Source organism: Lathamus discolor, chromosome 3 (genome assembly GCF_037157495.1).
Source record: "Lathamus discolor isolate bLatDis1 chromosome 3, bLatDis1.hap1, whole genome shotgun sequence".
NCBI classification, from domain to species: domain Eukaryota; kingdom Metazoa; phylum Chordata; class Aves; order Psittaciformes; family Psittacidae; genus Lathamus; species Lathamus discolor.
The window spans coordinates 137,926,453-137,951,226 of record NC_088886.1 but is presented as its reverse complement, the minus strand read 5'-3'; the positions used below and the strand labels follow the sequence as shown (position 1 = coordinate 137,951,226).

The following is a 24,774-nucleotide window of genomic DNA, read 5'->3' as shown; positions in this document are numbered from 1 at the left end:
TTAAGTGCAAACATCCAAATACTTACAGTATGGCAAGTTGGGAGGAGTAATGGCTCTGAGCTGTCCCAGGCACAATAAAGATCTCCAAAGTGGGAGCTCTAATCCGCAACACTTACGCTTCTCTAATGCCAGCATCACAATTATATTTAAACCACCATGATTAATCAGCCCAGCAGAACCATCTTCACACCCCCAGCGGATGCAGAACCTCCAAGGTTTTATTAACCTTTTTCTGAGGAACAAATTGGTTTGTTGCATCCATTTATCTTGGAGAGATACTCCAACAATCTTTCAGGGAACGCTGTCCTTTCACAGATTGCGGACATTTTGATACAGTTCAGTAAGAGCTGGTTTCATTTTTGTTTATTGCAAGTTTCACTTTCAGACTCCAAGAACTGCACATTGGCATTTTAAGCCCATGTGAAAGTGTTTACTTCCCTTCACGCCTTGCTAGAAGCTCCCCAGCTGCAGTCCCAGCCCTTTCACATTACAGATAGCCGCTTCTAGGAAATTACAGCTTTGAGGAGGCTGCCTTGTGTTTTGTTGTTTTAAACCACCAAACAGTTGACATCACTGAAAACCTCAAGCAGTTAAAATTAAACCGGAAAAGGTCAGGGATCCAACATTCCCATCTTCCCCCCCACCCCCCATTTTACATTTATGCAGCAAATTACATGAACATATTCAAGCTTCCACCTGCAACCCTCAGAGGAAATGCTCACTTAAAACTGAATGCTGAGATCCTCTACAATCATGTTTCCTGGGATGGGAGCTTTAAACACCCACGTTTTACTGATGTCAAATAGAGCTGACCTAGCTTTTTAGGCATTTAAACATCATCCCCACTGCAACAACCACCCAAAAAAAAAAAATCCTCAAACCAAACACCCTGTTTTTACCATATGTTCTGCAGTTTATCTGCCAGGCTGCAGTGCCGCTGGGTCCCAATAAAGAAGTGATGGCAGATCCAGGGGAAGCAGTCTTTCAGCGCAGGAATGAGCAAGGGGTGCCTGTCCCAGGGAGCAGAGGCTCTCACCACAACCGCTGTTGTCCTCGAAGCTCATGGGAAGGCACCCCATTCAGCACCTTTTCCCTGCAGCCCAGGGGCAACACCCGTTGTGTTGAGTGGGAACAAGAACAACAAAGGACATCCCAGAAAACCAAGTGTTTACAGGCCGAGTGCAAACACAAGAGACAACAGAGGTGATGAGATGTGTCTGAATTCCTCCCGCACTTTTAATTAAATAGCATTGTTCACTAACAACGCTTTTTTTCCCCTGCTCTTTTAGAAGCAGAAGAAGAAATTTCTGAATGCAGAGCACAATCACAAACATTTAGGTTTTTAAGACCAAAAATTAAAACTCAAAATGATTAAAACTAAGTTCAAGCAGCTCCACAAGCAGCTCTTTCCCACTATATCCTTCATCAGTGGACAAAAATAGTCAAGAGCTTTGCTCTTGTGTTCTTGAGGCAACACCTTTTTTCTGCTTCCTGTAAAGGCCTCTGTGTAGGTGCCAAAAAGTTACAAGCCAAGAAAAGAAGTACCATCCAGCCACTGAGATAACCAGATGTTCGCAGTCGGAGCAAATGAAGCCGAATTACACAGAACTTCTGGTTTTACACCATATGCAGCACCTCCACTGTCCCAAACGTGTCTCTAAAACAAAAAGATTAACTTAAAAATAGGACCTTTAGAGAAAATCGCACACACATGAGACTCGGAGCAGCCTCAGCATTTAAGCCAACTATGTCCCTCTGCAAGTTGAGTTACCTCAAGCCATTCAGCCTTTGTGCCTGAATATTCCCTCCTTGGTTCAGTTTTGATGTTTTTAGGGAAAGTCTCTTTGCCCTGAGTGCTAACAAGGGAACTATTATTATAGCTGTTGCGTTCAGTTACAGAAGGTCATTGTGCTAGAGGTAGTTTCTTATGTAAAACTGTTTTCAGTTCAGCAGGGTGGGAGGGGGGAGCTGCATTTCACTAAAAACTGAACTGATAAGGAAAGAGAGGCAGCACTGTTTACTCAGCAGTGTGCTCAAGTCCTTTTGCCTTCATTTCTGAACAGCTGAAAGGTTTAAAGCATGCTACGATCCAATCTTGACTTTTTAATTCTAAACTAGAAGCTGCAAGCAGCACTCCGATAGCATGCAATATCTATTTATTGTGGATTACAGATCCCGGCGTTGCTGCGAAGAGTTTACAGTTAAAATTCCCCTACAGACGTGCCTCCCAGACCAAAAAAAGGGTTTGCTCTCCCCGAGCACAGGCACACATAGTTGGCACCTCCTCCAGCGGGGAGCAGCTGGGCAATTGCTACCGTTTCTCATTCCACTCGCCATTACCAGCTATTAGATTGTCCAAGTTTCTTGTTCAAGCTCAGTTAAAAAGTCACCAAGCTGGGGGTCACAGCACGTTGTTATTTGCCGTTTGGTGACCTTTGTCAGAGATGAGATATAGAAAAATGTCTTGTTTTTTTAAACACCTCCCCCCACACCCCCCCGTTTAACCCTCAGCATACTGCCCACACAAGAGAAGGGTTCAAAGTTTGGTATGTTTTTAAGCCATGTAAACACAATTCCATATTAAGGACTGTGGAAAGTACCCTGAACGCCGAGCAAACAGAAACTGCACAGGAGCACAACACAAAGAGCCGCCCTGCCGCACAGCCTGCAACAACAACAAGCGAGTGGCTGTCCCTGCCTCACAGCGCTGCTCCTTCCTCGCTGATAAAAAGCCTCTCTCCCACTGCCGCGCTCTCCGAGCAAACGCCACGGGTGGGGAAGCACCGTTTGTACGGCTGCGTTTTGGGAAAGTCAGAAATCGCTTCCTTAGAGGTGCGGGGGTGGTCAAAATAAAAAGCAGATCAGTCACATCCTCCACCTGAGCGAGCAGCTCCCACCGCACCGCAGCTGGTTACCTGTCTGAGACCCAGGAGGAAAGGCATTCTGCAGGCTCATCCTCCGCACCAGCGCATGGGAAGGCAGGAATTTAAAGCCCCACAGTGACCATTTCCTCATCTGCTGTGGGCAGCCCCGCTGCTCGATCCTATTTAAACCAGGGCTTCCTCGGTTGGGAATGCTAAGTAAACAGGGTCCTGGGACACTGCACGCACTCGCTGGCTCCCCCTCCTCCTCCTCCCACTCCCCGTGACATATCTCAGACGCAGCCCCGCCGGGGTGTTTGCAAGAGGGAAATGACATCAGGTCGGGCAGCTCTGCGAGAAAAAACAGAGCCAAAAAATAAATAAAAACGAAGCCCTGACCCTTAATGGAGCTGCTGGGTAACACCAGGCAGCTCGCTGCCAACGGGAGCTGCGTGCTGCCGGTGCGGGGCCCTGGCCGGGAGCCATGCGGAGCACAACCGCTCTGGTCCCTGCTAACGGGATGCTGCAAGTGGAGGGGAATCCATTAAACACGTTGGCAAGAGCCAGCAGCTCCTCAGCGATGATTAAATCTTGTTCAGCAGAATTAGACATTTAATCTAGTTGTGTTTTTGAGGAGAAACCCATGTTTGATGCCACTTACTGAATGGCACTGGAGCTGTAGGAGCAACCACTATGGTTTCCCCAAGTACCTCCAGATCACAGGGACAAAGCCTTCACAGATCAAAAGCGCTCCCATGCTGCCTTCTGCCTGCCACCACAGCTCTGTTTTTTCTGAGCAACTCTTAACAGCAATGTTCACTCCCAGCCTATCCAGTTAACAGCCATCTCACTAAAGAAACAGCCACAACTGCCCTGATTTCAGCAGGATCAGCACTGGGCTTCTCTAGCACCAGACAGGTGATGGGAAGACATTTTAATCCGCCCTTCCCCAAGGAAAAACGCAGCTAGTCCCAACATAAGGTTTCTCATTCTACTTGAGCTCATTTCACATTTTCATGCCAAGGGGTAATTAAGCCTTATAAACAAATTTATCATCTGGTGCCCAGGATGGCATGTCTTGTTTGTCCTCTCCCATGCAAGGAGTACAGCAAGTTCCGCAGCAGTGTCAGAGATGACACTGCAGAAGATAATCTAAATTTAACTCCCTTTTCTACCTCCACTTTGAAAGTTCAGCAACCTCTTTTTTTTTTTTTTTTTTGTGCTTCTTTTTAGTCAGCAGCTGTCCTCGTCTGTCGGGGGGACTGGGACACCACGACCGTTCCGTGTGCCCCAGCAGCAGCTCCAGGCATAGTTGACAGAGGGGCAACTCCCCTCGCGTTTGGCCTCTTTGGCTTTTGGACCTTGACACGTTACAATATTTGACAAGGGAAGGAATATATGTTTGGTTTTTTTTTCCATGGAGAGTTCACTGAATCCCTTTTTTAGTAGCAGTTTTAACAATAATTTCAGGACTTCAGCAGAGCGAGAAACCACATATAATTCTTACAAATACTCATTTGCAACAGCAGGGGGAACAAAAAAGAAAAACATAAGATTAAAAAATAAAAAAGGCAAAAAATCCCTAACAGACCAGACCCTCCTGACAGCCGGATAGCTTGCAATAGTGTCAGAAAAAGACACCCATTTTCCAGATGCCAAAACCCCTCAGTGACCACTGCTGCTGCCTCCTCCCAGCCCAGCCCTGCCCTGCCCAACCCTGGGGTTGTTTCCCAAACGGGAATCCCACTGTGGGTCTTCCTCTACATAATTAGGCTGTGAGACTACACACAAGTATTACTTATTTTTACACCAACTTAAAGGCAGAGTATAAACTTGTCGTTTAAGGTAAGCACATCTCTGTTTTTCCTAAGAGAAAACAGGCACATTAGTAATTTCCTGGAGGATACAAAACATCAGCATTAGCTAGCATCAGCCAGGCAATGGGATTTTCCAGCTTTTGTGCTCTTGGATCAAACAAACTCTCAACCTTTGCTTTTCCAATTCTATGGACAAACAGCAGTGATTTAAAAGGGCAGCTTTCTGTTTTAGTCATCTGTTCTGTGGCCTCATGCTGTCCTTTGAAATATCTGACTTTGGCTGTTGCTATCCAAAGCCCTGGACGAGGCAGATCCCAGGGCTGAGCCAATGCAGCAATTTCTAAATCCTCAGAAGGAATCTAACTTTATCCACCCGCCTCTCCCCCAGCACATATTCAAAAGGTGAAGCTTCATTCCACATCTAAGACAAGTTGTGAAGGATTATCAAAGGCAGTAACTTAACAGAAAAGCTAAAACATCCTAATTTACGCATGAATTTAGCAATCCTGGAAAGAATGACACAAAATAGGTGGTTTGCAAGCAGGCACTACCACATTCAACTGCCGCAGCAGCAGCCCTCCTCTTGCAGTCTCTGAGTGGCAGCTACCAGGAACACTCCACAAACTCCCCTATAGGTGATTATGGAAAAAGCCCTGGAGAGGGGAAAAAAAAGCCCCCAAAAGCTGTACAAGTTAGCTCATACTCTTGTAATACCCTAATCAATACACCTAGAGGCTTTTCAAAACTCCTACATTCTCCTAATCATTGCAATTGCTTTGGCTATTCCAACTGGTATTATTTTACTCCTTTAAGTTTGTATGTTCTTGCCCCTGTGCTTTGTCTTGCAGCAAGGTCATAGACAGTGGTTGTGAACTAACAGTTCATTTCATTAGAAGTGAATTCACCACCTTGTAATCTGACTTTTATATTATTAGGAGGTGGGAACAGAAGTCCCCATCCATCTTCTCACCCATTCATTACTCTGTACCTGTTAGCTATCTTCTTATAAAAGATATCAATCTTCCCTATCGTCTTAATACAAAATCTTTTCCCAAAGCCTTCAGCTGCTCATTGTCCATTTCCAAAACCTTTCTAATTTTCTATTGATCTCTGCTTGGGGGAAACCAGAGCTGAAATCATACTTATTTTAATGAAAGCACGAGCAGCTCTAAGGCAGCTGGCTCAGCATGGGTTTCACTTCCTTTATACGAACCTGGCGTTTAACATCTGCAAAGGCCACCCACCTATGACACCAGAGTGCTTCCATCCGAGATAAAGAACAGAGCAAACACAAGTTTTGCAGTTTCTCTGCAGAGGAATCTCTTGAGGGTTATGAAAAGTCAGGGCTAACGTCAGGACAAATTATAGGATCTACATGATTTTGAGCATTTGCTTTATTAGGCAGCTGCCACCCACCCTTTTTTGGCATGTCAGTGTGGATCCCACTTCAGGATAATGGTGAGCAAGATTCTTTTGAAGAGGAGGCATTGAAGACCTCTGGGCTTTATCAGTCTGTACTACTGGTCTGCTGAACATGATGTCAAGCAAAGGATGCTGTGTGACTCCTTCCCAAGCCCAACACACTGTGCCTCCTCACCTCAGATTTTAGCATGCAACTGAATTAGATGATGGAAGTTGTTCAGGCCATTTTAGAGTCACTTTCCATGCTTGATGGGAGATGCTTGCAAGCAGGTTTAGTAACCCAGCAAGATACAATATCAATTTTGATACCCCCCGAGGAGGCAGCTTGACCTTTAGGTGAGCCAGTTATTACAACACGATTGGAACAAGAGTAGAAGTTGTGCAGCTCAAATCTGTCAGGCTTGAAGCACAAGGCTGCTTTCAGTTGCTCCATTATAAAAGTCCCAGGCAGGGAGAGGTTTTGCACAGTAAATATGGGTGGTGTATAGTATCCCCTCAATTAAAACTTGGAAGACCATGGTTCTGCAGCTATATATATATATACACACACGTATATGTATATGTACATGTACATATATATATGTACATATATATACATATATACACATATATACATATATACACATATATACACATATATATGTACATATATATGTGTACACATATATACACATATATATACACACATATACATATATATACATATATACACATATATACATATATATGTACATATATATATGTACACACATATACACATATATATACACACATATATATATACACATGTACAGGTTGACCATAAAGTTTGAACAATTTTATCTTATGACTTCTATTTGCCCTAGTGCACTCTGTTATTTTCATATTGTAACAGGAGCATCAGTTACCCATATTCACCTGGTGGCCCACATTCTTGGGTGCTAGAACTGAGACTACATGAGTCTGCCAGGCACTCAAAACAAAGTGCGAAAGAAGTAACCTGAATGCAGGTGATTTTATCTTTCACCATCCTGGAGATGGCTCTGGGAATAAAGAAAAAGTAAAAAATAAAAAAGGAAAAGGGAAAGAAACATACAAAAAGGCATAAAAACATATCTCTGTTTCTCTAGAATAAGACAACATCCAGCAGCAACCAACCCCTATCTGCCTTGACGGCAAATGTCCTAAAGGGGACTGCTTGCTAGCAAAACCAGCATGAGACACAGGGAGATCACCAATGCTGGAACAGCATTGCAGTGCTAGATCTGGTTGGAAACCATTTCTGGCTGGCTAGCTGCCTGCAAAATCTGTCCACTTGTTAATTCCTGAGGAGTGAAGAGCCACTTCCCCACTCTAGAGGCACCATTATAAAAACACGATGACTTTCCCATGTGAGGACCAGGTGTCCCAGGCTCATGTATAGCATTGGCACTGCCTACAAAGAATGTCATCAACAAATTCCAGAGGACAAACAGCAACAGGTCAGTCTGGTAATTACCCACTACCTGCAGGACCTACTCTATTGCTTAGGTGACACATGGTCCAAACCAAGCCTTTCAGACCCTTTGTGTCTAGTACTGCTCTCCTATTTAGGAGTGGGGTAAAGTGGGTCCCCCAGTTTTTGTGCAGTTCAACTACAAAACAAGGACACTGAAATCAGTTCCATTTACTGTTTGTCAGGCCAAACTGACTTAATCATCGTAAGAGAGAGCAAAGAGTAACTGCAGGAAAAGACCATACATGTTGGAACTGGCTTGTGAGCAAGTGCTGCAACCGGTCTGCTGGATCAATAATTCTTAATGTGCAATGAAGCACAAGGGCTTGCAGTGGTTAAAATCCATCCTTGGGCAGGTCCCTCTTCCCTGCAGCCTGTCACCACTTCTGCCAGCTCAGTGGTTTAGAAGTGCAAGAAACTTCTGCAGCTTACTAAGTCAACACAAGCAAATCAAGACAGTGCATTTCAACCTCACTGCTGTCGCCTGGCTTTGCCTCTAAGTAATGGGTTAACCAGGGAGGAAGAGACTGCACACTTCAAAACATACTCAGTGTTGCAGAAAGCCCCAATGGCAACAGCTCATGCTTGACTCTAACTAAATCTTGATTGCTAATTGAATCCTGAACAGCAAGCAAGCAAGTGCAAATATGTGCCACATCCTCCACCTAAGAGTCATGACTGAGCCCTGAACCAAAGGAAGGGGCATTGCAGACGAAGCCACCACCCAGCTTGTCACTGGTTATTTCAGTGGGAGCCTGTCCTCTTCACTTTTCATATGTGGGTGAAGAAATACCAACAGTAAAGCACTTCCCTTTGCACTTACGTACAACAAGTAGGCTCCTCCTCTGAAGCTGCTTTCTGTATTAAGCTATCATAAGAATGGCACTCAAGAAAGGGCAGGGAGCAGACAAGGAGTGGATGTGGAAGAGATACCCAAGAGGAGCCCTTTCCAACACCCATCTGACAGGGGAGACAAAAGACGCCACATCCAGGCTGTTCCAGACACTCCTACCCACTCTGCTGTTTAGCTGATGGGAGATTCATGGTAATGAAAAGTCCAGGCTCCATCTCTGAGACCAAAATAGTTTTTGCTAAGTGTAGCTTGAAATTTCCAGCCTTCAGTGACATTGTTTCCCACTGCTTTTTCCCCAAGGAGAAGAAAATGATAGCCACAGGTCCAGCACACTTTGCTTAACAGCAGCAGAGCTGTGGCCATGCCAAAAGTAATTGTAACACCAAACGCTATTTGCATCATCTATTTTGTATGAGCACTGTTTGAATACCCCAGCCCTGCCATTCAAGGCCAGAGGTCTTAAAAAGCTTTAAAGTCCTTTGCCACTGAGGCAGAGGCAGACTAGAGTTGAAATTGCCCTGCTGAGAAGTGGCACTAACTGCTTCAGTGGAGACGGGGTCAGTTCTGCTCCTTCAGCATTCCCAGGTCTTGGGCACCGATGTCAGGCTTCAGTTTCAGTCTGGAGTGGGTAATGAAGTCACTTGGAAAGCTTACTTGGTTTTCTGTGAGCCTGCTGGGAGGGGGAGAAGGAGGATAGAGGTGGGGAGCTCAGCTGTTAGACATCTGACAAGGCTGTCCTCAGGAGGGCTAGGGTGTCCTAGGTGGCACAGGGACACTAGCCTGGCTCCTTGCTTTTTGGCACTACAGCTCTTGTTTTCCTTTTGCCCACATATGCAAATGGGACCTTTGGTAATGGCTCAAGAGAAGATGATCTGCTCCAGACAGGGAAGAAGGCAGAGCCTGCAGACAGTAACAGGATCCCCCAAATGTGGGATCAAGACGGTGTCTGTTCTAGTTTTAGAGTCTTGCACCATATGGGTACCAAAAATACAGCCTGTGTGTGTCCTTTGGTCACATCGTTATAGGAGACAGCACTGTCCTAGAGCTGCTTACCAGCACAACCTTGATGGAGATCTTAGCTGCCCTACTCTTAGAAGTGCTATTTGTTTTCTCTCCAGATGACAGTAACTCACTATTTTTAGTGCTCATCCCATGTCTGCTTGGCATTTCCCTTGGGCCTTACCCTTGTTTCACAGTGCTGGTGCCAGCTCCCACGAAGCATTTTTTGGTGCCAGAGGGGCTGATGCCAAGTCTGTCTGTCTTGTTGCCAAAATGGCAGCTGGCTTTATTGCTGAGGCAGGATTTGCCAAAGCTAACAGCACAAGTGCTGGGGTGACTAGCATTGATTTTAAGGTTTTCTTCTTCCTTACTCTCCTACTGCCTCTAGATTTCATGGGATTGTGCTGCTTCAATTTACCTTCTGGGGTCCTAGGAGATGGATTTTTCAATCAGAATCTAAAGCAACAGGCAATTACACAGCAGACAGTCTTAACTCAGAGCTCCTCAAAGAGAAGGATATTTACATACATGGAGCAATTATCTGGGATGCAGCACTGCCACTGCTGGCCCCAACTATGCAGGACCAAGCCCTGCTGCACATCAGGGAGAACTTGATCTTTCCCAGTCTGCAAATATATGTAAAAAGAACCTACCCTAAAAACAGAGACCCCACTGAAGAGAAAGGCAGTTATGTGGCATTTCATCACCAAGATATACCCAAGACAGAAGTCTGGGGCAGGAGAAGGGGATCAGTCAAATTGCATCACATCACCATGAACAGATGACAAAACCCAAAAAAGGTCATGGCCTTTTTTGCTTCTTTTGCACTCTCACAAGTGCAACTCCATGAAATGCTACTGTTCACCTAAAATCCAGTCTCACATGAGGCACAGGCACATTGACTGTGGTAAACACCCAGAGAGATGTGAATAGTAGCACATGTGATAGGTGATCACACGTACGGATGCATGTAACTTGAAATGATGATGTTCCTGCAAATCAGTAAGTATTTTGATGTTAATCTCTGCTACTATTCTTCTAAACCTAAAATGCACACCTTATTCAGAAACCATGGTGTCAAATGGGCATCCCATTGCCCAGAGATGCTCAGCTCTTTCTTCAGGAACAGTATTTAGTTAACCTGACAAGAGGCAGACAGCTGTTAAAATGGTTTTCTCATCATGTAATACTTTGCCAGAGGATCTGTCACAAATACAGTCTGGTCAGAGCTGGTCTGATCTGAACAAATTTAGAAAAGCCCCCAAAATCCCAGCAGCCTTGTTTTCCTCAGTTCATGTCACAAGAGGATCTCTTATTGAGTTCTGAGAACTCAGTTTTTGTTTCCAGCAAAGCATCACTTCTGTATGGCCCTTCTTGAGAGAAACAGATTTTTCAGGAAATCCTTTAGGGGAAAATAAAAAAGAGACATCAGCAGCTGCTTCTTTCCAAGCACCCTGCTGGATACTATGGTTAGATAATGTTACACAGCAGAGCAATATTGCATAGGTTATGCTGAGGCAAAGAAATGTCCTCAAAGTGCCCTGTATATGTACAACCTCAAGCACTTTCCTACTATTATCCCTGGACTTTACACTGCTGTGGAACCTACATCCACATGAATAGGTGTGTTCTGGGTTTCACAGATGACTCTGTTGGCGGTACACTAACCACAAACAATTGGTTTAACAGGGATTTTTCCTCTTAGAAAATACATGTGGATCACAATACCTTACTCCCAAAATTAAGTCTGTCAATGAACCCAATGGGCTGTGTAGTACCTACAGTTGTACAGGATTTCTGTTACCAGCAGAAAACTAAACTCATCTGAACTGCAACAAGTAGGCTGAGGCTCAGTTTGTGGTTAGAGCCTGGCACAAACACGAGGGAAGCCCTTCCACGTGGCACATGACAAACAAAAACACAGGAAAAGTTCTCCTTATCCAAAAAGAAAAGCACTAAAGATCACATACGTATCTTCATACAACTAAAGCAAAGACTTAAAGGAAATCACAAGTTTAACTATTAAGAAAGCTCAATACCACAACCATTTAAAAGATCACAGCAAAACAGTATTAAAGACATCACTTTTTTTATCGCTAGACACAACTCTAAGAGAGCTATCAGATCTTAACCTCCATGGTTAAAAACATCTGCAAACACGCAACTTTACACAAAAAAAAAAAAAAACCCACTTCAGAAAAACCTCATCTTACACAAAAGCTTGTATTTTTTAACTTGAATTGCTATGTTGCTTAGGACCTCTCAAAGTACTTGGAAGAAAGGCATAAATTCATCTCTATTTTTAAATGATGAGTCAACAAAAGTAAGGAATAAACAAACCAGTGCAGTTTACGGTTAAGTGCAGTTTCAAGGTTGAGTTTACCCATATCTGTGAAAAAGCAGGAAATAAGAGATTTTAAAGCCTAATCTCTCCCTGTTGTAATACTGGTTCTCCCTTGTACCACATCTTTACCAGGAAGACAAGAAAAGCTTCCCAAAAGGCCACACAATTTATTGCTCTGCCAACCAGAAAAGGAGAGCTTTCGGGATTGCCTCAACCAGAAGAGCTGTCAGAAAGCATCATCCACATAAAGCAGAGAGCTCACAGATGTAGGTTTCCAGGTACAAATAAAGTAGGTTCAATCCAAGCATACAGGACAAAAAATTCACAGCCTCCCATACCCAGCTCCTCCATCCTACTGCGTTTTCCCCTCTCTGTAGCTATTTTCCCTGACTGTAAAATGGAGAGAGTGCCAGAAAGTTGTTTGAGATATTACAACTGTTGGACTCCAAATACAACTAATTGCTATTCTTTCTATGCCTAGCAGAACTGCCACCGGTTACCCAAATATTTCCTGTTGGGCTCAGCTCATGTAGAGGCCACCCTGGGACAGCCAGCAGTTACATAAGGAACAGGCGGCAGGCAGGAAGTGATGGCCAAGTGTTGTGTTTCAGCATCAGCCCTGGCATTACAGTTTGCACTTTGCTTAAGCATTAAAAGCACTGGTGGCACCTAGAATCACAGCAAGTTTCTAAACCTGCAGGCCAAGTGGTTTTGCTGTTTCAAGGGCAGATAACCTTCAACATCCCACTGTCTTGCTCCTGTGGGTGCATGATATCTGTAGGGCTTCCCCCTTGGCCATATGGTCAATATGTGTTCCTCTTCTGTGCATAAGGATGCTTTATTTCCTGTAGTTCAGTGCCCAATAATTAAAAACTCATTTCAGTTTTATTTTGGGAAGAAACCCTGACCACCATAATCTGCCTTTATAGGTATTATCTTATCCCAACTGCTCTAATTTCCATTAGTGCTTTGTTATTCCACTGGCAGATTAACCAAACACTCCCCTGGCTATGGCAGGGCTGAAGGAGGACAGCATGACCCTGTCTTACCTCTTTCACACACTTCTCTGCAGCAAGGCTGCAGAAAAGACGATTAAGTGCTAGCTTTCTCCTTACTGAAAACTGGCTTCCAGACATGCTGTCATGGTCTGAACCCAGGAGACAGACATTTGCTTTAGATCACAATACTGGTGGCCTCTTACTTCTGGAACCATTGTTTTCTTTTTAATTCTCCCAGAGCATAAACCAAATAGTCCATATGCATTTGTGTAAAACAAATCAAAACCTGATTGACATCCCACCTTTGCACAGGAAGGTAAGTAGTGCTAAGTAGCATGACTACAGTAAAACAGTAAATCTTAAGGAAAAAAACAACCAACCAACCACCAAACTATCAGAAGCCAGATATCTTCTTCTTCAAAAGTTGAAGAACATACATGTTATCCTCAGCACTCAGAAAGCTTAAAGACATGCGTGTGTGTGCTGAATGAAGAAGCTCTAAGGCAAGGAAATACACTCAGTTTTTAGAAATACTCACTTCTGACACATCATGGGCTCCTACAGTAGTACTTTTCCCCTGAAGCAGGTAGTTTGGGGAGTAGGAATTCTGAACATCTCCTTTCCTGGAAACAAGCGAGAAAACAGCCCACCAATTTCACTGTAGAGACCCAGCCTGCACCTTGTAAAGTCATCGGCCCATTGAAAGAGACATCTTCCAGGTAAAAATACATAAAGAACTTGGGGATGGACAGCAACATTTGTGAGCAGGATTTAATTACAGATTTAATTACAGACTGGCCATAAGACTGTCCTTTCAGCACTTGTTCCTTAAAACAGGCCTCAAACATCAGGGCTGTTCGAGAATGAAAGATGCGAACCCAGAGGCACCAGGCTGAAAGGCTTCTCAAGAAGTCACCCTGACAAACTGCTCTGGGAATAATTTGCTGCATCATTCACAACCTAAAGCATCAACATTTCTCTAACCTATTCTCAAGATAACTACAATCACTAGTATTGCCACCACCTCAACAGGAAATGTGCTTCTGTGCTCAATGCTCTTTAAAAATTAGTATGTTCTTTCCTGTTAGTATTAATTCAGGCCTTAGTGCAAGATAAGGCAGTAATTTGTCTCTGCACTAAAAACAAGACAACTGATCAGTCATCATCTTAACTTAGCTCACCTGGAAAATTGTTCTATTCATCTATAAGTTGCTTTCAGAAGACAAAAGAAGGTGTTGGGTTGGGCTTTTTCCCCACAGACTACAAGGATTAAATCATAGTTTTATCACAGTTCTTCTCACTCTGCAACTTAAACCCATCTTAAAATGTGGGATCTGAAATGGTGTGCATCACTCACTAGCATGGAATAATTACAAAATACCTGCATAGGACACTTCTATTACTATATCATTACAGATTTGGTAGGGGTTTTGGAACAATTGCACTCAATTTCTGATACATTCCAAAATCCTAGATTCCCTCTATTTAACTTTTCCATCCAGCAAGTACTCTGTGCTTTTCTTTTGGGAGAAGTTAAATGAGGCTTTGGTTGTTCTCCCGTCTTACACACACACAACTCTTCATCTGCATTAGAGGTGCTTTCTCTCTGCATCCCAAACTGTTGGCACAGAGGCACAACAAACCCCTCCAGGACCCCAGTCACTATCACAGAATACTACTTAGCATATATTTGTCACTTAACAAACCCACTGCATTACTGTTTAAGCCTGAACACAGATCTGTACTCAGCATCGCATAACCAAGATGTACTCCCTCACTCAGGCTGGACTCTAAAACATCCATTGAATCAGCCAACTTATTTTTTTTTCCCATGAGGTTGTTCCTTATAAATCCACACCGCTCATTTCCTGTTGCCTAAGAGATGCTTATAAAGCCTTCAGGGATTTATTCTAGTACTTCTGGACACTAGTAAATACTGAAGCATTTCACCATTTTCTAATTTTTCTTCCTTATTCTTTTCCTTTGACTTGACCCCTTTACACTTAGTATTAATTTTAATGCGTGTAGAATTACAACCAGGAGTTTGTGCATTTTGGTTTTTTCCCCCCTAGAGAACCAAAAGAACAGCAAACCTTTTCAGTCTATATGTCAGTTCCTGACTTATTGTTTACTCCCCTCATTAAATATCAGATCAATACTTTCTTTTTTACATCTAATACTCTATTTGCAGAACCTTTTCTTAAGCCTTTGTGTGGACCTTGCTCACTGTAACACAATTTTTACACCAAAGGTGAACTAGACAAGCAGTAAAATCTTTATTGTCCCTTCAGTTTTAGACAACTGGATTTAGTAGATGGTTTTAGCATCAGCAAAAAAAAATAAAATTATGAAGATAATGAATTTCAGGATCCCTTTAAAATCCAGGTCTGGCATGAGAAAGAAAAATGTTAGGGACTTTTAAAACATATAACCCATTTGTGGAAAGAATTCAGCATAAACAGACAGCATGACTTTACCTTTCAGAGTGTCAGCACACAGTGGACTATTTGTTGAAGTCTGAGCTCACACCGAGTTGAAGTTACCGCAAAGAAAAATAAGTGATTGTCAAAATGTACCCAAATTCTGTTAAAATTCAAATCAAAGTTACAATAAAAAAAGCTAAAGCTGTCTTTTATAAATGTAGAAACTTACTAGAGAAATGGAACTCATATCTGCCAAAGTGAGCCAGGAGAACCAGTGGTATTCCATGTGTCCACCATGCACTAGAAAAGCCTTACAGATGCTGAAGGACTCAATTTGGAAATCAAATCAGTAGCAGAGGTGAATCAAGCAGCTCTGCTATCAGATCAAGTGCACTGGACCAAGTTTAGTTCTCTAATACACAGTTAGTGTATGTTTGAGCTGTATAGTTAAAGTCTTTGAGCTATTATTATGCCTTACAGTCGTGTAGCTCTGACCAGCTGAGCCTCGTACTTCTACTTTCTAGGCAAGCTAGAGGAAGAGCAACCCTGCTGCTTCCTCATTAGTGTAAAGTACTGCTGTCACACACTGTCTGCAGCTAGTTTTCAAACTACCCTGAGGGATATCCAGACCTCCAAAACCTCAGCAAACACATGGAAAATGCTCCTTCCTGAATTCCCCAGGAACAGAAAGATGCACCAGTGGCTCCTACAGTCTATAAACTGCAACTAGCTCGTGAGTGTCTGCTGCTTACAGCAGGTCTCACCACATTCTCATTTAGGTCCTCCACTTTTTGCTTCTCATCTGGACCCTGGAAGAAATCTGTATGTACACAGATTCCTTGTGAGTTACATCCTCAGGTATGAGAAATGCCACTTAAGTCAGGGCTTTGAGAGAGAGCCCAGATCTTGCTGCAACATGGTAACTGCCAGAGCCATCCTGCCAGGTCTATAAATCCCAGTATTTCACAAACTCACAGTGGAATCTGAAATAAGATTCACTCCTGAAGGACAAGCTGGTGGTCTAGAAGTTTTGTTTTATTTCAGAATGTTGCCCTAGGTTGGCTGACCACACAAGCAAGGAGCACAGGCACACACGCTGTTGTATCACTGCAGATGCCAAGCATTCAGTAAATACTAATGCCAGAAGACAAGACCATTTTCACAAGTACAGCGGAGTCCCCCCACAGACGCAGTTTTACATGGATTGTGTCTAGCACAAAACAGCCACTTCTTCACAGTAGACACGTTTATTCTTGGCAAAGAATTACATGGTGGGTCAGATCTCTCAGAGACACTCTGGCATCTTCAAGAAAGGTCAACTTTCTCCCCCATAAGACTTACTGAGAAACACAAATTAAAGGACTTCTCTCTCTATTCAATAGCACAGATTCAGACATTCTGCCAAGATCTGAACATTTTTACCATGTTTTTTTGCAACACAGCCTGGGACTCAAAAGCATTCTTGAACATGAAGGCTCATATAAATTTACCAAATTCAAGTCAGAAAGATTTTCCAATCGCTATCTACATCTAAGCCAGCAGAAATATGAAAATCTGACAACTAAAAAAGAAAGGGCGTTACCTAGTATATTCCCCCCCATGTACACATCCTGAGAGCTGCATCAAAATTTGTTTTGTAATAATTCCTTCACAAGACAGTTGATCTTCAGTGATCTAGGAAGTTGTGGATAAACCTCGAGACCTGAGAATGTTTTTGGTGCATATTCTCATTTCTCCCCAGGGAATCTTGATCTTCCGAGGAATATTAACATGAAGTATGTAAAATATTTTGCAGACTGTTTATAACCTAATGACTCCAAACGTAACCTTAAATGCCATTCTGCAGAGTTAGCCATGTTCAGCAGTTCGAGCAGAAGGAGAATGCTAGAGCCTCTCAGGCATACCACTTCTATTGCTCTTCCTACAGGTTTGTGCAAGCAATTTCCAATAACACAGTTATGCTGATATCAGCAAAACACTGCTTGGAATCAAGCTGACATAAAACTCACGGTTGCATTATGAACTAGTAAAATCATTCCAAGGCCTTGTGTTTGGAGATGTCTGTCCACACATACAGCCAAATCTGGAAATACAGCTTCAGTTCTTACTTACACGTTACCTAATGGTTAAAACTAGTGTTCTTCTGGAAAAGACATTTTGAAACAAATACTCTAATCCTTCATTCAAAGACAAACGTGAAAAGCATATGGTTCCCACTGGCTATGCTTACTGTAAATCATGTTACCTTTCTGGAAACTCAGTATGTGTTTGCTAAATGAAAACAAAACATCTCTTACAGCTTCACAATTTGAATTTAGGAAGCCAGATGCTGCGGGAGTTAAGGTTTACTTCGCAATGTTAGTTTACCCACTTATACATCCTGAAGGCTAAAAAAAGTATTTAAGGAGGAAAGAGTGTTACAATCTGTGAAGTTAGTATTTGTGTTAAAAATACTCACGGAAAAAATCTAGCTGTTTGCTTTCCAGAAGCCACTATTTGGTCTATTTTTCTAATTAGAAGAGGCCTTTGCAGAATTATAAATAAAACACTGGAAGCTCCATGTGACTTTCCCATATGTACTTTTTCAACAGCCAAGTGACTTCCCCTATCCCATCCCCACTGTTTGCATACCAAGGCAGTGTTTGCCAAGTTTCAAGTAGAGAATATTTAAATGAAAATTGTAAAACCAAGAAGATAAAAATTTTGTTAATCTAATTTGATCAGAGATACCTCATAAGAAGAGTTAAACTGTGGATGGAAGCAAGACCAAAAAAAGAAAGATCATATGTTTTGTCATCAGTTTACAAGGAATGTCATTATGTCAGCATAAAAGATGTGGGAAATGGCAAGAATGCCAACATTAGCTTCTGAGTTTGAGAGTACAGTATGTAGCCATTTCATTTCTACTCATGTTCCAAGACAGAAGATACTCTTCACTCACTGAACAAACAAGCAGACCTAACCCAAAAAGTGGAAGAGTTATGAAAACATCTGAACATCTTACTCCTCCAGGACTACTGGCAGATTCAGCAGGCGTAAGGATTTTCCTGTCTGCTACTTTCCTTGTTGCTTTCATTCCCACCATAATATCCAAATATCTGAGAGCCCAATATGTGAGCGGCTCCCATCCTATGCACGACATCCAAAAAACTTTTGGAGATGACCTGAAACCAGGCCTCCAGCTTTCTGAAGGGTGGGACTCCTGCACACATCTACAATGAGCAATGCAGCAGGTAATTCTGAGCCAAGAGGAGACAGTGAGAAAGGCTGAAGCAAATGTATTGGGACAAGAAGAAGGATCACCTACCGGAGAAAAAAGCAGCAGACAAAGTACAGAACTGGCCTGCAGCTGAACAAGTAAAGCAGCCCAACAAGGAAGACAATAAAGTCACCTGCCACATAACATCAAGACTGCCATGTTAGACTGAATGACCCAAAGTGGAAGTTGAACATGTATTCTTCCCAGGACACCAAAGTATCTCTTTTCCAGTCTGAGCTGCAGCACAACATTCATTCCTACTGACCTCACTTTTCCTCTTGGATCAGGAACACACCCACGGTACTATCTTGATCAATGCAATCACAAAAGGTCCTTCATTGCATGCAACAGCTCAAAGCACATCTGGCACCATTACAAAACCCCACACAGGGACACCTTGAAATTCTCATGTTGGATTTGACCTACATCAACTCTTACTAATATTTAAATACTCCTTTGACACCAGGAGTGGAGGTGGCTGTGGGCTGGTGACAATCTGCAGCTTTGCTCCATGCAACCAGCAGTCTTTGCCATGAAAAGTGTAGCATCATGACTTAAGACACTGCACAAACACCAAAGGGGCAGAAAAGCCTGCTTGCCCCTCCTGAAAGGTGCTCTCTGGTCCTACTTGCAGCCTCGAAAGCCGGGGAAAGAGGTTCTGTCTTTACTCTCTGCAGTCTTGTTCAGCCACACTCAACGCCTGCATGCCTCCTGAGTTGATGGTTACTTCCTGTTGACAAATATGTTCTTCTGCAATCTATTTCATCTATTTTCAAAACAACAGATAACACATGTTTTCACATTAGCCAGGGTTTTTGCAAGAGAAATAACAGCCTTTTTGTAACACTCCAAAGAACTCGTGGTCCATTCTCAAACTGCGCTGGACTTCATGTTTGGCAAAGTCACTGTTTTCTATTCTTTTATTTTCCATCAGCAAATTAAGAGTAGAACTTACGAAATCAGAAATGGAGTCAGAGTCCTTAGTGGTTATAGATAACTTCTATTACTTTACACTATGCAAAAGATTTTACGTTTTTTTTTCATGCTAGTTCAATGTATTACTGTTTGTATGTATTGAAAAGAATCAGAACTCATTCCTACATTAAAGATCACAGGTTTAAGAAACAAACATCCTGTGATGTAGTTATTTACCTGTAATGAGGGAAAACCAATACAAAGCCATCCTATCTGGCAAAACTAGCAATTGTTGATGACAACCATAATTTTAGGGCAGATCTTCAGAGAATTATCATTAAAAAGTGGTACCTTCTTTTTATTTACCCCTTCCCTTGACTTAATACAGATATATGTGTGTGTGTATATATAAATAAAAGCAAGATAATACTTTATTTTACTCTTCCACAATAACAAGGAGACTGAAAGCATAATTCACTCTAGTAATTCTCTGTAAAGGATGATTTCACTGTTAACTATAGTAAGTAAACACCAGATTTAAGTTTTCCCTTGCAACTTGCCAATCTTGTCATGACTCAGCTTGAAAAGAAAAAAATTTCCTTTGCACTTCAGTAACTTTCCTCTTTTAGTCTCCAGAAAAAGATAGATGAGAATTTAGAAAGATTCCTAGCCATGCACCAATTCTGGCTGAAATCACTGTTACAAGCCAAAAAGCAATCAGAGATTTAAAATAAAGGCAGAAATTGTTTAGTGGTTGGTATTCATTTGCTAAGCCAGAACTTCAATACTGCCTTTATAAAGCAAGTCAGCATCAAAAGAGAGGCAGAAGTATGCACTCAGTGCTTCTGACATACTTGACTGTAACAGAATATTCTAAGTAGGAAGCCATAAATACATTGCTAACAGTCTGAGATAACCAGCAAAAAGGCAGCAATAAGCACCACCAGGAATGAAAACCAATTATCTCAATTTCTCCCAGAGCGCCAAGAACTCAGACCTACACGACTGAGGACTCTGTAAAGAGTATACACATACGAAAACATATTTAAGACCCACAGGACTGGAATTCCTGTAACAAAGTGCACAGTGATAACTCACATTATCAGGTTTTTCTTTTGGTGTCATTAAATAGCTTTTATTTCCTGTCTCCACACTTCACAAACCACTTTTTGTAACTGAATACTGACAAAAGTCCCCAACAATCTCCTACTGCATGAGATGCCTGGGATACTATGCAACAGCCTTCAGGGTGGGGAAGACAATCCAGATCCTAATTTCTCAACTCAGAAGTGCAAAGAAAGAGAACACTTGTAAGGGCTTTCACATCTCTCTTCTTCACATCTTGACATCTCTGCTAACAGATTCTAACAACCAGGACATCAGAATTCATACTTCAGTATCTTCACCTTCTTTCCTAAAGGACTCTAGCTGTGGACTTCTGATTTGCTGGCAAGCTATTCCCTGAAACAAGCCAGAAAGCACTCAGGAAACAGGAAAAGGTTGGAAGTAAGAGGTAGTCGCAGGCAGAGCCCAGCACACAGGCTGTCAGCCTCTGACGGCAGGGGTTTGCAAGGCTTTCCATGTCTCAACACACCTCAAAGAGATTGTAAGGATTTCCCAACTTTAGAATAACAAATTGACAAGGAGAAACTGTGTAGCTGCAAAAGCCCATGCAGCTGAATGGAACCATTTCAAGCTCTCTACAGACTGGGGAATGTACAGTCCAATAAGTATTAGATTTTACTCTAAACTTAAGTCCATGATTCTTGACCACAAACCAAGATCAGAGGTCAGATTTGGAAATGAAGCTTTATATGAAAGATCCAGACAAATGTGAGAAGAAACAAGGGAAAAAAAAACAATCAGCCAAGCAATGGTCATTCCTTAGAAGAGCAGCTGCCTGGAAGAATTTGAGAAGTACTTTGTCCAAAAGCATTTCAGTTGCCACAAAACATTTTCACATTGCATTTCCAGTTTCAAAATCTCTTTCCCTTCAAAGTGTCTGTCCTCCTGTGCTTTCTCCAAAGGCTCTTGTAAGTTAAAAGTCATAGGAAAGCACACTGAAACCACCAGACTTGACTGCTGCCAACACTTCTATGCTAGATAAAGTCACCTTTCTGCATTACTTCTTATGCAGCAACTCCTTTGAGAAGATGTTACCTTTCCTCCTTCTAAAGCGCTATGTATGATGACAAGCAAATACAGATACTAAGACAAATCAAACAGAATTTTCTGTTATAGAAAAAACTGTTTCTAGTCTTTATTGTCCACTTGAATCCATAATTCTGAATAGCAAAAGCTCAGTTTAGTTTAAGCAACTAAATGTTAATCCTGATGAAGGGCATTAAAATGTTTTAATGTTTAAAAATGCCCATTACCACTTTGGGCTAGATTTGAACTGGTGACCTAATGATGTGACACTTGACAGTTCTTCAGCTATCTGTGATTGCAGATATTTGCATCAGCAAATACTTAAATCCCAGGAGACAAAACTTCCTGGGAAGAGAAAATGTTAGATAAATGAAAACTTCAGAAATCAGAGAAAAGATTTTAGATTTGTGCAATTTTAACAATCAAGAAAATACAAACAACAGTCACCAGATTCCTCTAAGTTTCTGGAAAATCCTTATTTTACAAATACGTAACACACAACTTTGTATCAAAAGCCAGTACTGGCAAAGCTCAGCATTCACTAACGGGCCAGGGCAAACATAGCAAGGCCCAGGAATCTCCCTCATGGCTTTTGAAATGCACTAACTAAAAATCAAGACACATTCTGTATCAAATGTACAAATAATTTCACTTTGTGTCAATGTATTAAATTAAATAAGTAAGATTTTCACAGTCCGTTCAACTGCATCACACCAAATATGCAGAGCATGCTATAACATCTATCCTACCAGAGCTATTAAGGCTCTTTGCAATCCATGCAAGAGAATTGCAATATCCTGGTGCCATGCCTGCAGAGGTATGTGCAAGTCCCAATGAGGCAAGTCCATTTCTCACCTGGTTTCAAAGAGGCATCAGCTGAAAGCAGCCATTAAGTTTCCTCTTGAAATGAAGCATCCTCTAATATTTTATTAGGTTGTAAAAATTTCACAATGGTACATCTGCCAGTGAGGCAGATGGAGCCAAAAGCACAATTAACAACTCCCATCAGAGGATAGATCCTGTTTAACATTTTTAAAGTAGTACTGCGTACGTGCAGGTGCTCCATTTCATTGGAGAGTCTCCACACAAAGAAATGCCCCGATCAATAGCAATACCTTTAATCGCCCTGATGAAAAATAATACTCACTTGAATAGCCATCAGCCCCTCTCCCTGCACATGTAAGTAAAGTCAACCACAACTGTGACCAATCCTACAAAATGGCTCTTGAGAAAAAGCATCTGTACAAACAGCTCTCTGCCTGCCTGGGGGATGCAAGTCATTTTGCTGGATTTGTTTTGAAGCTACAGATGTACTTCAGATGCCCTATGCTTATTCAAGCACCCTGAATAAACCAGCCAAAAATCTTATGCCACATGAAGACAGTCACGTTCTCCAGCTTGCATCCAAGAGGTGTGCAATTTAGGGCCTGCCAAGAAAAGTAGCTTATCATCATTAATTTTAACAGTACCATACACAGCATTAAAATAGCTTCAAGAAAGGAAAGAAAAACGTAATATAAATTACCAAGGCAGGTGATAAATCCTCTGAAAGCATCCAAAAAGATCACAGTAAAAGCTTGTAAAGGTGAGCAACCTGGTTTCATAAACATGTTTCTGATTAACCCTTTTGCAGCTTCTAAAAGATACGATCTCTGTCGGTGCTAAGCATGTCTGCCAGAGCTTGCCAAGGAAAGCATGAGCAAGCAGCTTCAAAGGCAGAATGACGTACCTATAGCAGTAAACCCTAATCCTCTCTGTGGAAACCATGCAACTGAACTTAGTCATAGCAAATGGGATTAGAAATTCTAAAACAAAACAAGGAGTTGAAGGAATTAGCAGTCATCCTGAGATCCTGTTGAAAATATTGAGCAACATTTAAAAACCAGCTGTTGTCAGGGTTGATAAAGGGGAGAGTAAAACAAACATCTTGCACAGGAAACCTTTAGCAGATGGAACAGGAATAGGGTACCTGGGTTAGCCTAAAACTGTACACACTGACACTAGATGGTGGCTTGGCAAGGAGCGGAAGTGTCAAGAGAGCACCCCAGCCATCACCCTTAGAAATTCAAGTGCACAGACCTCTAGCAAAAAGTTTCTGTGATTTGACCATAGGAACATGGCATTGATTGAAGCAGATGGTGCTCTGACCATCAGAGTAATAGCTTATGTGCCATATACTGGAGCAGACGGAGAGTCTCTGGGAAGTGGTCTGGGAAGCATGGCATTATTCTCTCCACAGTTTATAATGTCACGCAAACACACGTACACAAGAACGTAGCAACTTCTCAAGTGACTGTCTTTGTCATATAAAGCACACGGCAGAAATGCAGAGGTCAGGATTTCTGAGGCAATTCTCCAAGGAGACATTTAATGTGACTTTCTGAAGTTCCCCACGTTTCTTGCACTGTAACTTCCTGGACAACAGGACTGTCTATTTTCCAGTGACCAGACCTAACCCAAATTACATATTTACACAACCCACGTGAAATTCAGGTTTTGATGAATGTGTGTTCTCATTTTACGACAAGAGCTGATTTTCTAACTCAAGACAATCTTTCAATAATAAACCATGTCTGCACATAGGGTCAGGAAGCCTAAAGAGATCTTAAAACAACAATTAGTGTGAGTTTCCCTGGCCTTCTCACTGCCAAAGAAGCTTCATTAGCAAGTACCAAGTATTCAACTCCTGATCACTTCAACAGATAAAATAAAGAGAACACAAAGACTTGCATGAGGAAAAGGAAGGCAGTAGCAGGAACAAAGGAGACAAGCAAGGAGAGAAAAGAATACCTTGAGAAAAAAAAAAAGCAGACAGTCATGACCTAAGTGCTGATGAAACCTGCTCCCGATCGATATGGAACATGACCATAAGGTACAAGCCCACAGTTCAATGACAGAGAGCATATTCTCCCTTTGATTATTCTCCGGTGTCAATGGAAACCCACTGGGGCTTGAACAGATACCAAGTCTTTGAGAGATGAATGTCTAACCTAGCACACAGGCCATGAATGAAAGCAGAAGTGAGTTTCCACCCCTCCTCCCCAGGACTATCGCTTCTGTTTAATGAAGTCTGAGTGGTCAGATTTCAGTGACTTTGCTCTACTCTCTGCCCAGACAGAAGGCTCTTCTTTCCTTTAGAAAGGCCTCCATGCCTTGCTCTCACCAAAATGAGAAGGAAGCAGAATTAGATAGATACTAGGTGCCATAACTTGCCAAGCGGTACAGCACAGGGCTGTCCAAATTTTTAGCAAGAGCAGA

The 24,774-nt window shown here is 42.2% G+C and overlaps 1 protein-coding gene across 7 annotated transcripts in view; it reads right to left on the bottom strand.

Moving 5' to 3' along the window:
- WBP1L (WW domain binding protein 1 like) overlaps window positions 1–24,774 on the bottom strand; it is a 60,241-nt gene that overhangs the window by 22,015 nt on the left and 13,452 nt on the right. For 2 of the 7 annotated variants that reach the window (XM_065672150.1, XM_065672153.1), the window contains exon 1: window positions 2,916–3,100. The exons of 3 other annotated variants lie outside the window; for them this stretch is intronic. In XM_065672150.1, the coding sequence (XP_065528222.1) occupies window positions 2,916–2,942 (27 nt within the window). In that variant the 5' untranslated portion in view covers window positions 2,943–3,100. Of the gene's footprint in view, window positions 1–26; window positions 123–899; window positions 1,348–2,915; window positions 3,101–24,774 lie in introns of those variants that run through there. 2 more of the 7 variants (XM_065672152.1, XM_065672157.1) reach the window with 2 other exon arrangements.